Below are 14,730 nucleotides of genomic sequence, written 5' to 3'. Positions count from 1 at the left end.
TAACTCCTTTAAAATTAATTATTTAACTTATTTAGTATTTAAATTATTTATGTCTTTTAGCTCATTCGACTGAGGAACGGCAAATTATACCACTGCCTGCCACATTCCCCTTTTGGTATGAAGACATGAAATTACAAAATGGAAGAGTCATTATTGCATAGTGGCATACACTCGGCTCCAGTATCTCTCTGTTGTTTGTATAATACATGCGTTGACCACCTCTGAAGTGCCGTGGTTAGTGCATATGTGTGCTAGGATCATCCGGCCAGGGTGGCCGAGCGGTTCTAGGCGCTATGGTCTGGAACCGTGAGACCGCTACTGTCGCAGGTTCGAATCCTGCCTCGGGCATAGATGTGTGTGATGTCCTAACGTTAGTTAGGTTTAAGTAGTTCTAAGTTCTGGGGGACTAATGATCTTAGATGTTAAGTCCCATAGTGCTCAGAGCCATTTGAACCATTTTGCTAGGATCAATACCTGACCAGGTGGGCTTTTATGAAGTGGGAAGGTCTGAAACGGAGTCCACTCAGCCCCTTGAGGATGAATGAGCACCTGCTAGAATGTTTAAATAAGGACAATGATACACAAGCAATCGAAGTGGTCAGAAACAGCACTATGCAGGAAATGATGCCACAGTCACTAGCAACTTGTTTTTACGCGTTCAACTACTGCGTGCCCTGTCAACCCGCTAGGCTCATCCGGACGTTGGAAGATGAGTGATTCTGATACGAGACTGACACGTGTGTGTCACATATGATGAACGCTGGTGAATTCGACTACGCAACAGATATGCCTCTCACTGTTGCTAGAAACAATATGTTATACCAGAAATGTAATTCACCAACTGTGGTTTAACGTTGTTTGCTGCTCTTGTTAGACATTGAGCTCCGCCTCTGTAAAAGTTCGGTGCGAACAGAGGAGATGGAAGTACAACAGAACTGTTCAGTTAAGTTGGACAAAAATGTGTAAGGTCTGATGGTTCGTGCTTTACGGGCAGAATTTGTGTGCTCGACACTCACCAGTGGCCTGCGCTCCCCAGCCGCTGACCATTACGTCGACGCCCTCGAAGGTGCTGTCCACGTCCGCGTACCGTGGCAATTGTACGGGCTGGATGTATTCTGCAACATAAAATACGTCAATATAAATTACTTACCGAATGCTCAGAGTTCAGCCCAACCAATAGAAACCCGTATAAATGAGAGAAAAATGTAAAAAATCTGGCATCCAGTAACTCTTTCTTTTACGAACTATGACTTGCTTCGAACTTAATCGGGCGTGGATTAGATTCGTTGTCCGACCCTTCCTGTGTTCTCATCGTGTCGTTTGCTACTTATTTATCTATGTACTTGAGGAGATCATCCACCTTGCTTATCACCATAACTGTTAGAAAACTGCTATAAGTCCTGAGGAAGAATGATTGCATCAGCATGACAGTGCATCCGATCATTAAGCAGCAGAGTTCCGATTTGCACCCAGTGGAAGGAGCTTGTGATGTGTTAGAACATCGACTTCCCTCCAGAGCCCAACGTCCAACATCGCTACCTTGTTTGGTTTCATCTCTCGAGGAACAATGGGTTGTCATTTCTCCAGAAACATTCAGATACCTCAGAGAAAGTGTGTGCAGTAGAGTTCAAGCCGTTATAAAGAGGAAGGATGGGCACATCCCACATTAAAGCCTACTAACAAGTGTCCGGCAACTTTTGCTCAGATAGTGTATGCTGAAATGATGTAGATGTTCCTAATAAAAATAGTGAGGTATAACTCACAAAGTCGAACCATCACTCTCAGAGGAAGAAACATCAATAATTGAATGTGAGGTGAGGGAAGTGTGACTAAGAATATTCTAGAGGAGAAAGCAAGGAGATGCGGACGGAAGTGATCTGCAACTATTCACAGTTATATTCAAAGCAAGGCAAAGGCGGCGGTATATCAAAATACACGTCTGATGGTTTTTAAAAGAATTTTACATTCCCTATGTGATGCAGTGCTACTACAACTGTTTGAGTTATATACACGCCAAGCACTATCGCAGTCGTAAAAGAGACAGTGAAATCGCTTGTGAATGTATTGTTAATGAATGTCATAAAGACACTCCGCCCGAGTGTTTCCCCTGTACAGGAGCTAGAAATTTTATGTATAAAATATGTCCAGAATATTTGAAACAAAGTTAAATTAAGCGAAGAATGACTTAGAGTAACATAGCATTTGTTGCAGAATCTTAGAACATATTCCAATTTGGAACGTAAAATACAGAACTGTTCAGTTAAGTCGGACAAAAATGTGTGAGGTCCGATTCCGAAAGTATCGACGATGTGAGACCTGACTTGCATTTGTCTCACGTATCGTACTGAAAGCCGTGTATCATGGCAACTTTGTAGATGCAGCATTTCTCGATTTCCGAGAAGCATTTCACTTAGCACCACGCCTACGATTATTGTCAAAGGTGCGAGCGTACATCTAACGAAGTTAGCGACTGATTGAGGATTTCTTGGTACGGAGGAGGCAGTATGTTACCTTCGATAGGTAGTCGGGTGTAACCCAGGTAAGTGCATTGAGGCCTTTTCTATTCGTGTTCTGTATTAACGACGTAGCAGACAATGTAAATATTAACCTCAGACTTTTCGCTGCACATACAGTTATCTATAATGAGGTACTGCCTGAAAAAAGCTCCATGAATATTCAGATTTTGATATGATTTCAAAATGGTGCATAGTCAACTTACTCTAAATGTTCAGAAATGTAAACATAGTTCACTTTATAAAACGAAAAAACGTAGTGTCTTAAAATACAGTGTGAGTCCGACGCAAAGGTACATGTATTAAGGGTCAGAAAGAAGGAAGATTAGGGTTTAACGTCCCGTCGTGGTCTGAGGGTTGATACTATTAACGATTCTGAAAAAAAAAGCAAATGAGCATATGTGCTTTTCTTGACTGTATCCGACACACACTGATGTGACAAACGTCATGGGATTCATTATAATGCTGTGTCGGATCTCCTTTTGCATGGCGTAGTGAAGCCACCCAACTTGGCATAGACTCAAAAAGTCGATGGAAGTCCCGTGCATGAATGTTAAGTCATGTTGCCTCTATAGCTGTCCATAAGTGTTGTCGATACAGGATTTTTTTCCGCATAAAATGGCCTCTCGAAAATTTCCCATTTATGTTCAATGGGATTCATGTCGGGCGATCTGGATGACCAAATTATTCGCTCGTATTATCCAGAATGTTCTTCAAACCAGTAGCGATGACAAGGAGCATTGTCATCCACAAATTTTCCGCCTTTATTTGGGAACAAGTAGTCGAACTTAACGATTTTTAGTCAATAATCGGTTCAGTTGGTCCGAAGACTGAGTAAGCACATCCCACACAATTATAGAGCCACCACCAGCTTGCACAGTACCTTACTGACACCTTGAGTCCTTGGCTTCGTGGCATCTGCGCCACATTCTAACCCTACCATTAGCTCTTACCAACTGAAATCTGGAATCATCTGACCAGGTCACAGTTTTTCAGTTGTCTCGGGTCCAACTAATACGCTAGCGAGCCCAGGAGAGGCACTACAGGCGATGTAGTGCTGTTAGCAAAGGTAATATCCTCAGTCGTCAGCAGCCATAGCCCATATTCGCCAAATTTCGCCGCACAGTACTAAAGGATACGTCCGCCGTACGTCCCACATTGATTCCTTCCCTGCGGTTACTCTACACAGTGTTGCTTGTCCACTACTCTCATTCGTTAAATGAAGGACTTTGGCCACTGGTACATCTGCCTAATATCGAGTAAGGCAAAGTTGCAGCGAATAGGCCTGAGAGAACAAAACGAAACATCTTGTACTCAATTACATCCACTCTTCTCTACTCATTGCTCTCCAACAAATTTATCCACCAAAATAAATGGACGCTTACTCGATAACAGAGGGTGTCAGACAGTGTTACCGACCTACATACATCAATTACCTTAGCTGGAGATGATCATTATGAATTCCATTTTACAGTCGAATGCTATATCATTAAGTCTATTAAAATGAGGCTCACATACAATATCAAATCACACAGAAAATTTTGGATTTTTGTGAAACTTGGATGAAACCTACGGAAAATTTTATTTCCCTGGGTAGGACTTACTTAGGAATAAGTAGATGACGTTTAAAGACGGCTTGCTACACTCTTGAAAGAGAATCTTACGAATATCTTAAATTGGAACGACCACATAGATAACGTTTGGGGAAAGCAAACCAAAGACTACGATTTATTGTCAGAACACTTACAAAATCTAACACGTTTAATAAAGAGATTGCTTACACCACGCTTTTCTGCTCTCTTCTTAAGTACTGCTGTGCGGTGTGGGATCTGTGTTAATTCACATTGACAGAGGTGTCAAAAAAGTTCAAAGCAAGGCAGCTCGTGCTGTATTACCAAGAAATAGGAGAGAGAGAGTCACGGATAGGATACACGAATTGGGCTGTTTATCATTAAGAAAAAGGCGTTTTTCGATGCCTCAGGACTTCTTATGAAATTTCAGTCCAAGTTTCTCCTCAGACTGTGAAAGTATTTTGTTGGCACCTACCCACACAGTGAGAAATGATCATCATAATAAAGTAAGAGAAATCAGTGCTTGCAAGAAAATATTTAAGAGTTCGTTTTTCTCGCTCGCTGTTCGAAAGTGGAACGGTAGAGAAACAGCTTAAAGGTGGTTTCATGAACGCTCTGCTAGGCACTTAAATTTCAACTGCAGAGTAATCATGCAGATGTAGATGTAGATACAGCAAATTCACTGCCGCATCCCAGACGAACATTGTGTAGCAAAGTCAATCAGGTCTCTTCTTAGTAACTGAATCGAACCTAGACCAACGAAATTATAAATCTCTAAGCCTCCACTTAACCGTTCATACTACGGAAGTGTGCTCTTTAATTGTCTTCACCGTACTGCTAGACTTCTATACGATCTCCTGTCCTACCATACGGTTGCCGTAGGGCTCCATCCACCCTACACAACTTACACCATTTACATTTGCTGACTTGCTTAACCAGCACCACCTGTATTAAGACACACACACACAGACACAAGCACACACACACACACACACACACACACACACACACACACACACACACGCACGCACGCACGCACACATCTCGATAAATTGTGAAGTCATTCGAGAATCTGAACGGCGTTGAAATCGTCCATTTATAGTTGTCTTATTTTTTATTTTATTTTCATGCTCTTCGTCTTATATGGGCAGCTGTTGGACTGATACACATCTTGTTGTCCACAGATAGAAGCAGCATTCATTCTTTAACAAAAGCGCTTACAAAACTGGACTCTTACAGGGCCTCTAACAGCCGGCACTACTCCCTTGTGTAGAGAATTGAACATATTTTAAAAATTACGACAGTCGCACAATACGTGTCAACAAAGTCGTTGATATTAGCTGGTCACACAAACTTACCCACACACTTTAGAACGTAAACTTTAATAAAACTAATGTACGTCATGCATCTCAGTGTAGCATAAAACAAGGAGGTGATTGATGCACTTTAATGGTATTATTCATCTACATTTTCATAACCAAGGACGCTACAAAACCACTCGTGCTGCCAGCTTCAGTGACAGGAACGATCTTAAATGAAGTATGTTCCACGAAGAGCCATAAGCTGGTTCACAACTTTTTGTCTTGAGCGGATGGCTGACCTTAGTTTGTTAGCTATTTTGCTGAGATCTTCTGACAAAATCTGTCTCGAGTAAAAAATATACAGGGAGTTTCAAAAAGAATGATCTAACTTCAAACCTTCATATTTATTGATAAAAACATACTACAAATGTGGGATTCATTGAAAAGTACTCATAAAATCTTAAAATCTTAGTTACAAATGCTCTATGTTTACACCAGCAGCACGAACAACATTTATTCTATAGCTAAATTTCGCATAAACTTTGCGCAGCGTATCTGCTTTTACACAAGTTATGGGGGGCTGTTATTCACTTCTTCTACGTTGTAAGGTAAAGGGGAGATGAACACACTTTCTTTCACATATACTCGCAAGAAAAATTCGCATGAGGTCCTGTTTGTCGATCTTGGAGGCCAAGATTGCAGGCCAGTGTCTCGGGGTCCCTTGCACCCTATCCAAAGTAGAGAAACTGACGTAAGTTGTGCCAGTGTGGCTGTAATATGTTCTTATCAATATGTATGGAGTTTTGAAATCAGGTCATTCTTTTTGAAAATCCTGTGATTACTTCATTACATACCAAGAGTAAACAGTAGCGAAGCGGCATTAGCGAGTCTGTATTGGACAAATAGTAATGAATGGAGCAATACTTACAAATAAATAAAAACACAAATACTAACTTTAACTCAAAAATGGATTCCGATACTTACCGTTGTAGTTAACCTTGGACGGAACGTAGATGAGGCCAATATTGTGCAGCTTGGTGTCGGTGTTTAGACCGGGGTGTTCGAGGCGTGTGTTGCTCTGGAAGACGAGGGAGTAGTCATCAGAGGTGGTTAGATCCGCAATCCCGAGGTACACCACCCACTTCATGTACCTGCAAAAGACACGGCTTCCAGGAGATGGGGCAGTGTGCCAGCGAAGTTTTCACAGAAGACTACACCTGGACACCGTAACAAGTACGATTCGTCGACGTGGCAACCAGCCGCTGTACCAAGGGCCCTGAGAACTCGTCCGGTGTACCGAATTCTCTGGCACTAGAGTGAAACTAAGAAAAAAGCCGAGTTGCGGCAAATACTTCTAAAATGACATATGATTACGATGCTCTTTTTTTTCTTTGATGTACGGGGTGGTTATAAGCACACTTTCGCTACTTGAGCCGGTGTAGACGGAAAACTAATTGCCGTATGGCTATCCGACTTCATAGGAACGATGTTCAGACTATGCGCTGCAGGATTTGTGTCGTTAGTAGTGTTGGTATCATGACTTTACATTAGACTCCGGTGATGGTATGGCGACATAGGGCTGAACCGCAAGCATCAGTATGTGTTACAATTGCAGACAGTCAACAAGGATTTACGCATGATGAGCAGAACTTTACTCGAAAAGCTTTTTTTATCAAAAAATACCAATAGTGTGGCTTCTCTTCGCGAATATAGGCGCATTAAAAGGATACGGAGAGGTGCTCTTCCGCATCTATGTTAAAGAACACTATTCGGAAGTTCGAATTAACTGGCGATTAAGAAATTGCTCCTGGGAGGGGCCGATAGCCAACTGCTCCACAAATTGTTGAATAAGTTACTGTTGCCATGGCTGGGGCTGCTGCACGTAATGTGCGATCTTAAAGCAGTGCACGAGCTGTGTCACAACAGCTGAACATTCCGTGGTCCATCGTTCGAAAAGTGCTGCGAACAACTGTGAAATTGTATCTCTAGTGCTGTTCCACGCTGTTGTGAATGCAGATGTTCGTCACACTAAGCAACGTTTGTAACCTCGATTGCCAGCATGGTACGCAATTAACAAATGTTACCCCCTCGTGTTGAAATTTCTTTTGATAGTTAATCCGTTATTTGTTTTTCGTATGTCCTTACAAATGTTCCCACAAAGTTTCAGTCTGGAACCGCGTGACGGCTACGGTCGCAGGTTCGAATCCTGCCTCGGGCATGGATGTGTGTGATGTCCTTAGGTTACTTAGGTTTAAGTAGTTCTAAGTTCTAGGGGACTGATGACCTCAGCTGTAGAGTCCCATAGTGCACACAGCCATTTGAACCATTTTTTTCATTGTCCTACGATAACTTGTTTTTCAAGGGGGTCGTCTCAAGTAGCGAAAGTTTGATTATAACAATGCTGTATATTGCTCATTTCTGGCCGGTGTCCTCCAAACTCAAAGACACAGTGTCATCTTGGTGTATGAAGCTCAATGTTGCCATTTGACTGGAATGCAGTGGCTTCCTTATGAAGCAGGTGTGTGTAGGTCTTTTACTTCATTCGTCATGGAAAGTGGAGAGAGATTCTGTAAGTCGTTTGCGCCAGTGTGATCTTCTGTGCGCTTTTACTAGGCCTATATATACTATTTATGGAATGTTTAATTTAACCTGACCAGATTAGGGACTTCAGGGTTCCTGTTACATGTTATAGGCATACAATATTTTTAACATCACTCTTGCCTAAGTAACTATGATTAGAATATTATAAATAATAATGCTAATTTTAGTAGTAAAAGATAGTTTGAAACAAGTTTAGGCATATCTAATGCAATTCAGAATAACAGAATTGACCTTGAAATAACAGTAGTAATATCAGTAACTTTAATTAGTGCTAATAACGATGATAACAATAATCATAATAGTTATAATATCTGTGTGTCTTCTGAGACACATTGAATCAATTTTGTAATTCTTTTATTTTGGATAATATACACAATAACGAAATATCCGTTTCCCTTCAAATGAGATAAAGCTACAAGACAAGCGATTTTAACCATGTTTTTTGAAACGCAAAGATTTGTGCCATTTGAAAATTGTTAGAATGCTTTTGAATCATAATAGAGAGAGAGAGAGAGAGAGAGAGAGAGAGACATGCTGTACCTATAAATGTTAGATGTGGGGAATGAAAGTTGAAAAATAAGAAAAGTAAGCTAACATTAAGAATGATGTAAGGGCACGTTTTTTAAACTTAAGTAGTTAAACAAAGAATGAAGCAAATAAAAGAAAATTTCTGAAATTGAGTAAATTGATAATGGAAGCAAATACTAGTGTTAAGGTTTAAAATGGTTCAAATGGCTCTGAGCACTATGGGACTTAACTTCTGATGTCATCAGTCCCCCTAGAAATTAGAATTACTTAAACCTAACGAACCTAAGGACATCACACACATCCATGCCCAAGGCAGGATTCTTAAACAGATCAAACAGATCAAAGCTACTTCTATATTTAGAGACCATACAAATACCAGAAAGTAAGCAGATACGGAAAAGGCAGAAATAATAAATTCTATAGGTCACTAGATAAATGAAGGATTCCATAAGATTAGAAAAATGCGCAGTTTACTCTCGAGCTCGAGAAGGGTCGTCGATCAGGTATGTTCGCTGAAGTTAAGCCAGTGAAGAATATCTGAACACATTTTATGATTGCGTATTACATCCTTTCAGGAGATCGAATACATCCTGTACAGAAATCAACATGGCTGCCGCAAAGAACGATTTTGTGCAACCCAGCTCGATCATTTCGTCCACGAGACTTGGAAATCATTAAATACTAGTGCCCAGTTTGATTCAGAGTTCCTTGAGTTCCAAAAAAGCTTTCGATACAACACTGCACTGTTGCCTTTTCTATAAAATATGAACGCACATAATACTAGACAAACTTTGTGATTGGAGTGAATAGCTCCTAGAAAACAGAACATAACACGTTATTCACAACAGAGAGAAATCTTCAGACGTAAAAGATGTTTGGGGTGCATTCCAACGAAGTACTGTAGGGCCATTTCTGTTCATAATATAGAGAGGGGTCTCAAAAAAAAAACCAACAACCTTTAGGGACAGGTACCTTATACCAAACCAAGAAAAAATATGTCTAGTAAACATGGGCTCTAAAATGCAAGCTTCAGTTGCCGTTGACAATTGTTCATCTTCGATGGTGTGAAACGCTTCTCTTCTGCTTAACAGGTGCCCATAACTCTTAATATATGCATTTTACAGCCCATATTTATTCGATATTTTTTGTTTTGGTCCATACTATCACTAATAGCCCCAATTTTATCACGACAAATACATAACTAAAACCATTCGGAAGAAAGACGTATTCTAGACTAAGAGCTGTTGGAAGAATTCACAGGAACTGTAACCAACTCGCGAAGGAGTTAGGTTGCAGAACTCTCATTCGACCAATACTTGAGTATTGTTTCCCAGTATGGGACTCTCACATTGTACTGCTGATACAGAAAATTGTCTCAAGAAGATCTTCAAGTAAAGACCTTGTTCACCTCATGATACGCGTGCATTTATTTTGGAAAGAGTGTTGATAAACAAGTCGTTGAGAATCCTAAAACCATCATCATCATCATAAACTACAACATGGGGCTGCCACCACAGCCTAACACTGATAATGCCCAACACATATTTTAATTGCCCATTAAAATTGCGGCGTCATGAAGAAGACATTCAACAAAGTGGAATGAAATCTGCTTTATATATGACAAGAATTTCAGCAGAACCACACAAAACAGAAGTAACGCCATGTACGTTCTGTATGTAAGGAAAGTTTATGCAGGGGTTTCTCATCTTAGTTACTTAAGAGAAAATTGTGCTATGCTTATTGCAAGAAGGAGAAACTTTCACCAACACGTCGAAACAACGGACTATGGACAAAGCAGTGGCTCCACATCGTCTTTTCAGATTGTGTACGCTGTCACAATAGATATGTCGGTGGATGGATGCTCTGACGAGACTTAGGGCTGCCAATTTATATTCCTCATTTGAATTTAACAGCGGTAGCATTGTGGCCTATCGAGACTGTGGCTTAAAGTTCCGGGACACAGCCGCTTCTGTTGATCATGAGCCAGTGATTGCGTGACTATGGAATTGATGGGTTCAGGAGGGCCACAGTCCACGCCACGCATGGTCTCAGTGGCCCTTCACCACTTGGCTCCAAGAGAGCAGACATGTTGCTCATTTAGCCGACCTGGATCGTACAGCCACGTCACATTCCTTGAGTCGCGTGATGGGCTTGTTTGCAGCGACGCAAGTATCCCTATGGGCATTGCGACAGCCATCTGTGCGGCATGTGCTGTCAGCATGGCGATATTCGTAGTGGCTTCCCTTGGCGTGTTGGCGGAAAGAGGTATGCAGATAATAGTGCTTCCGACAACACTGTACACGCGCGTGGCTGCGCATCATCTTTTCAGTGAACCCCCATTCGGTGTACATCTACACGATTACTCTGAAATTCAGAAAAGTACCTGGCAGCGTATTGTCGCTATGGATATATCGGTGTATGGATGCTGCCACTAGAACCAGCGTTGCCATATTGCGTTCCTCGTTGTCAATCAAACAGGTGGTATGGAGTGCCATTGGGTACACAACACGATCACTTCTGGTTCCCATACCTGGTAATTGGACAGGAGTCGTTACAGTTCTGACGTGTTAAGATCAGCAGCTGTGTTCTAAAAAAAAATGGTTCAAATGGCCCTGAGCACCATGGGACTCAACTGCTATGGTCATTAGTCCCCTAGAACTTAGAACTACCTAAACCTAATTAACCTAAGGACATCACACAGATCCATGCCCGAGGCAGGATTCGAACCTGCGACCGTAGCAATCGCACGGTTCCGGACTGCGCGCCTAGAACCGCGTGACCACCGCGACCGGCAGCTGTGTTCTATCTTAAGAGTTCTCAAGGACCGTATCTTTCAACAAGATAACACAACACTATATATTTCCAATGCTGTCCTACGCTACTTCGAAACAGTCAGTATCGATCTTTTGCCTTGGTCAACGTGATCTCCGTTTTCTGTCTCCCAGTGGCGTCCTCTACTCATGTGTTATCGAGAGACTGGCACACGACCAGTCGCCAGACACTACTATTGAGCAACGTTGGCACAGAGTTGGTCGCAGCTCTATGTTTCAAATTTTGCACTCTGTATACGTCCAAATCATCTACAAATTTAATAATAATGTATTCTTCCAGCTATATTGTAAAAGCACAATAACAAAAATTTAGTTATTTTCTATCCTTGTTGGTGGTGCTATTGCATGGCGCAGTCACATTTTATGTTAGACGTCAGAGTGCAATAACCGCTCACAGACGTCAGGTGGTAGCACTAGCAACTGAGGGTACGTAAAGTGGGGACGCGGAATACGGTGCCGTCTTTGTTGTAATGTGGAAACGGAGCGATTTATTTGACGTCCAAAAGGGCATAAGCATTGGTTTTCGGGCTAAGGGTGGAAGCATTTTCGCAACGGCTACGTTGCGAACTGTTCGAGTACTTTCGTTCTTAAAGTTTACGGTACATGGGGAAATGGCTCTATCCAAGAGGCAACTGTGGGGCACCACCCATCATATACAACAGAGGCGAACGACAGCTGCAGAGATGTGTAGGCGAACAGGTGTGCTACTTTTGAATAATTCACCGCCCAGATGAACCAAGGTGCTATCAACTGTGTCTAACGACCAATCAGCGAACGTGGCTCCGTATGGCCCTCAGCAACAGACTTCCTGGTTTATGCACCCGTTCTGACTGCTGTTCAGCGGAGACGAAGGCTGGAATTTGCACTCCAATACCGCATCTGGACGTGCATTGAGTGACGACAGGCGGCTTTTTCGGATGAATCCATCGGACAGGTGGCCGTTGGCGTGTATGGCGTGAAAAGTCTGAAAGCAAAGACCTTGCAACAATCGTCGGTAGAGTCCAGCCCAGAGGGCATTACCTGGGTGATTTCTTCATTCTGAAAGCACAATGGCTCAATACAAGTATGCATCTATCCCTAGAGAGCATGTCCACCCCTACGTTTAGTATGTTTTTCATCAGCACGATTGAAACTATTAGAAGCAGTGGACAGCGTAACGTGTCACACAGCTTGCAGTGTACGCACTTGGTTCGAAGAGCACCAGGCTGTGTTTACCGTACACCCCTGGCCACCAAACTCCCCGGATTTAAACATAATCGAGAGTCAGTGGTATCTCTTCGATCGGGCTGTACGCTTCATATATCCTCAACCGAGAAGCCTACCGCAGCTGGCCACAGCACTGGAGTATGCATCGCTCCACGGCCCTGTCGGTACCTTTCATAAACTCATTCAGTGTCTTCCTTCTCTTCTCGCAGAGGTCCGCGCTGCGGAAGGTGACTATCTTTTGATATTTGATCAAATTAATGTGAGTGGACAATATACAGGGTGTTTGTAAATGAATATCGGGGCTACAACGCTTTATAATATTTATTACATTAAACTTACAGTTATAAATGATGTATCAAATGAAAGAGGAACTCAAACAGTTGTGTTTGGCACCAGTGCCATGCGCAGCGCGCAATGTTTCCGCCGCAATCCGTTAGACAGTGGTGGTAGCGAAGATGGCGACTAGTGAACAGAAAGCGTTTTGTGTTTTGCAGTTTGCAAAGATCGAATCTGTAATTACTGTGCAACGTGTGTTCCGGCTGAAGTTCGGTTGTGATCCTCCAAGTGATAATAACATTCATAGATGGCATCATCAATTTGAAGACACCGGCTGCCTTTGTAAAGGGAAGTGCACAGGACGACCAAGAGTTAGTGAAGAGACTGTTGAGTGAGTGACAGAGTCGTTCACTCGTAGCCCAAAGAAATCAGTTTGGAAGGCTAGTCGTGAATTACAAGTTCCCGTGTCGACATTTTGGAAAGTTTTAAGAAAACGTGTACGACTATACCCTTACCGTTAACAGTTATTACAGGCTATAAAGCCGGCAGACCATGGATTACGTTCCAACTTCGCAAACGAAATGTTGTTTCATGACGATGAAGATTTTATTTTGAAATGAGTGTGAAATCTTATGGGAGTTAACTGCTAAGGTCATGAGTCCCTAAGCTTGCACACTACTTAACCTAAATTATCCTAAGGACAAACACACACACCCGTCCCTGAGGGAGGACTCGAACCTCCATCGGGACCAGCTGCACAGTCCATGACTGCAGCGCCTTAGACTGCTCGGCTAATCCCGCGTGGCTGATGAAGATTTTCTGGATCATGCTGTCTTCAGTGTGGAATCGACCTTTCACCTTAGTGGACATATTAATACTCACAATGTGCGCATCTGGGGCTCAGAAAATCTTCACGAGGTGATACAAATGCAACGAGATTCCCCTAAAGTAACTGTTTTATGTACCGTATCCCGGCGGGAAGTTTATGGGCCTTTCTTTTTTGGTGAACCTAGTGTAACTGTCGCTTTTTACCTTCATATACTATGGCAATGGCTCTTCCCTCAGTTGGAAGAAGATGAGACAGAGAACTTCATTATCCAGTGAGGTGGTGCGCCACCTCACTGGCATAGCAAAGTAAACGACTGCTTGAACTTCACTGTAGACAAGCGCTGGATAGGCCACAAGGGGTCAATGACAGCGCTTGCTCCACGTTCACCCGACCGAACGCCATGCGATTTATTCCTTTGGGGCTTCATCAAGGATCGTGTGTACGTGCCTCCGCTATTGGCAGACATCCCTGAATTAAGAAACTGGATTGAAGCAGCTGAAGACACACTTATCAACGTCTGGGAGGAACTCGTCTATAGACTTGATGTGTGCCGTGTGACAAATGGTTCTCACATTGAACATTTATAAGTTTCTTGGTAAAACTGTTTGAGTTGCTCTTTCATTTGACATATCATTTATAACTCTAAGTTTAATGTAATAAATATTGTTTCTTTCTTTCACTGGTGCCCTGTCCCGCACTGACGCAGGGTCGGCATTGTTAGGAACGAATTTGGCAAGGTTAGGATGAAGGGGTGGCCGGATGCCCTTCCTGCCGCCACCCCGTACCCCCCAGGGACATAATGAGTGTACCCCAGCTGTCTGCGTCTAGTGTAATTCATAGAAAGGTGCGATCGTTTTCAAATGTCGGTGAGTCGTGTAAATGAGGCGGAAATTGGGGACCAGCCCGGTATTCACCTAGCGGGATGTTGAAAACCGCCTAAAAACCACACCCAGGCTGGCCGGCACACCGGTCCTCGTCGTTAATCCGCCGGGTGGATTCGATCCGGGGCTGGCGCGCCTAGCCGAGTCCAGGAAGGAGCGCGTTAGCGCTCTCGACTATCCTGGCGGGTTAATA

The 14,730-nt window shown here is 42.7% G+C and overlaps 1 protein-coding gene across 1 annotated transcript in view; it reads right to left on the bottom strand.

Annotated features, from left to right (window-relative positions):
• Nucleotides 1-14,730, bottom strand: part of LOC126327965 (collagenase-like) — a 64,085-nt gene that overhangs the window by 25,097 nt on the left and 24,258 nt on the right. Inside the window, exons 4-5 of the mRNA XM_049995934.1 lie at nt 6,370-6,536; nt 1,017-1,115 (exon numbers count right to left, since the gene is read on the bottom strand). Of these exons, the coding sequence (XP_049851891.1) occupies nt 1,017-1,115; nt 6,370-6,536 (266 nt within the window). The remainder of the gene's footprint in view (nt 1-1,016; nt 1,116-6,369; nt 6,537-14,730) is intronic.

Source organism: Schistocerca gregaria, chromosome 2 (genome assembly GCF_023897955.1).
Source record: "Schistocerca gregaria isolate iqSchGreg1 chromosome 2, iqSchGreg1.2, whole genome shotgun sequence".
NCBI classification, from domain to species: Eukaryota; Metazoa; Arthropoda; class Insecta; order Orthoptera; family Acrididae; genus Schistocerca; species Schistocerca gregaria.
The sequence above is the reverse complement of the archived record's forward strand: the minus strand, read 5'-3'. Positions and strand labels throughout refer to the sequence as shown.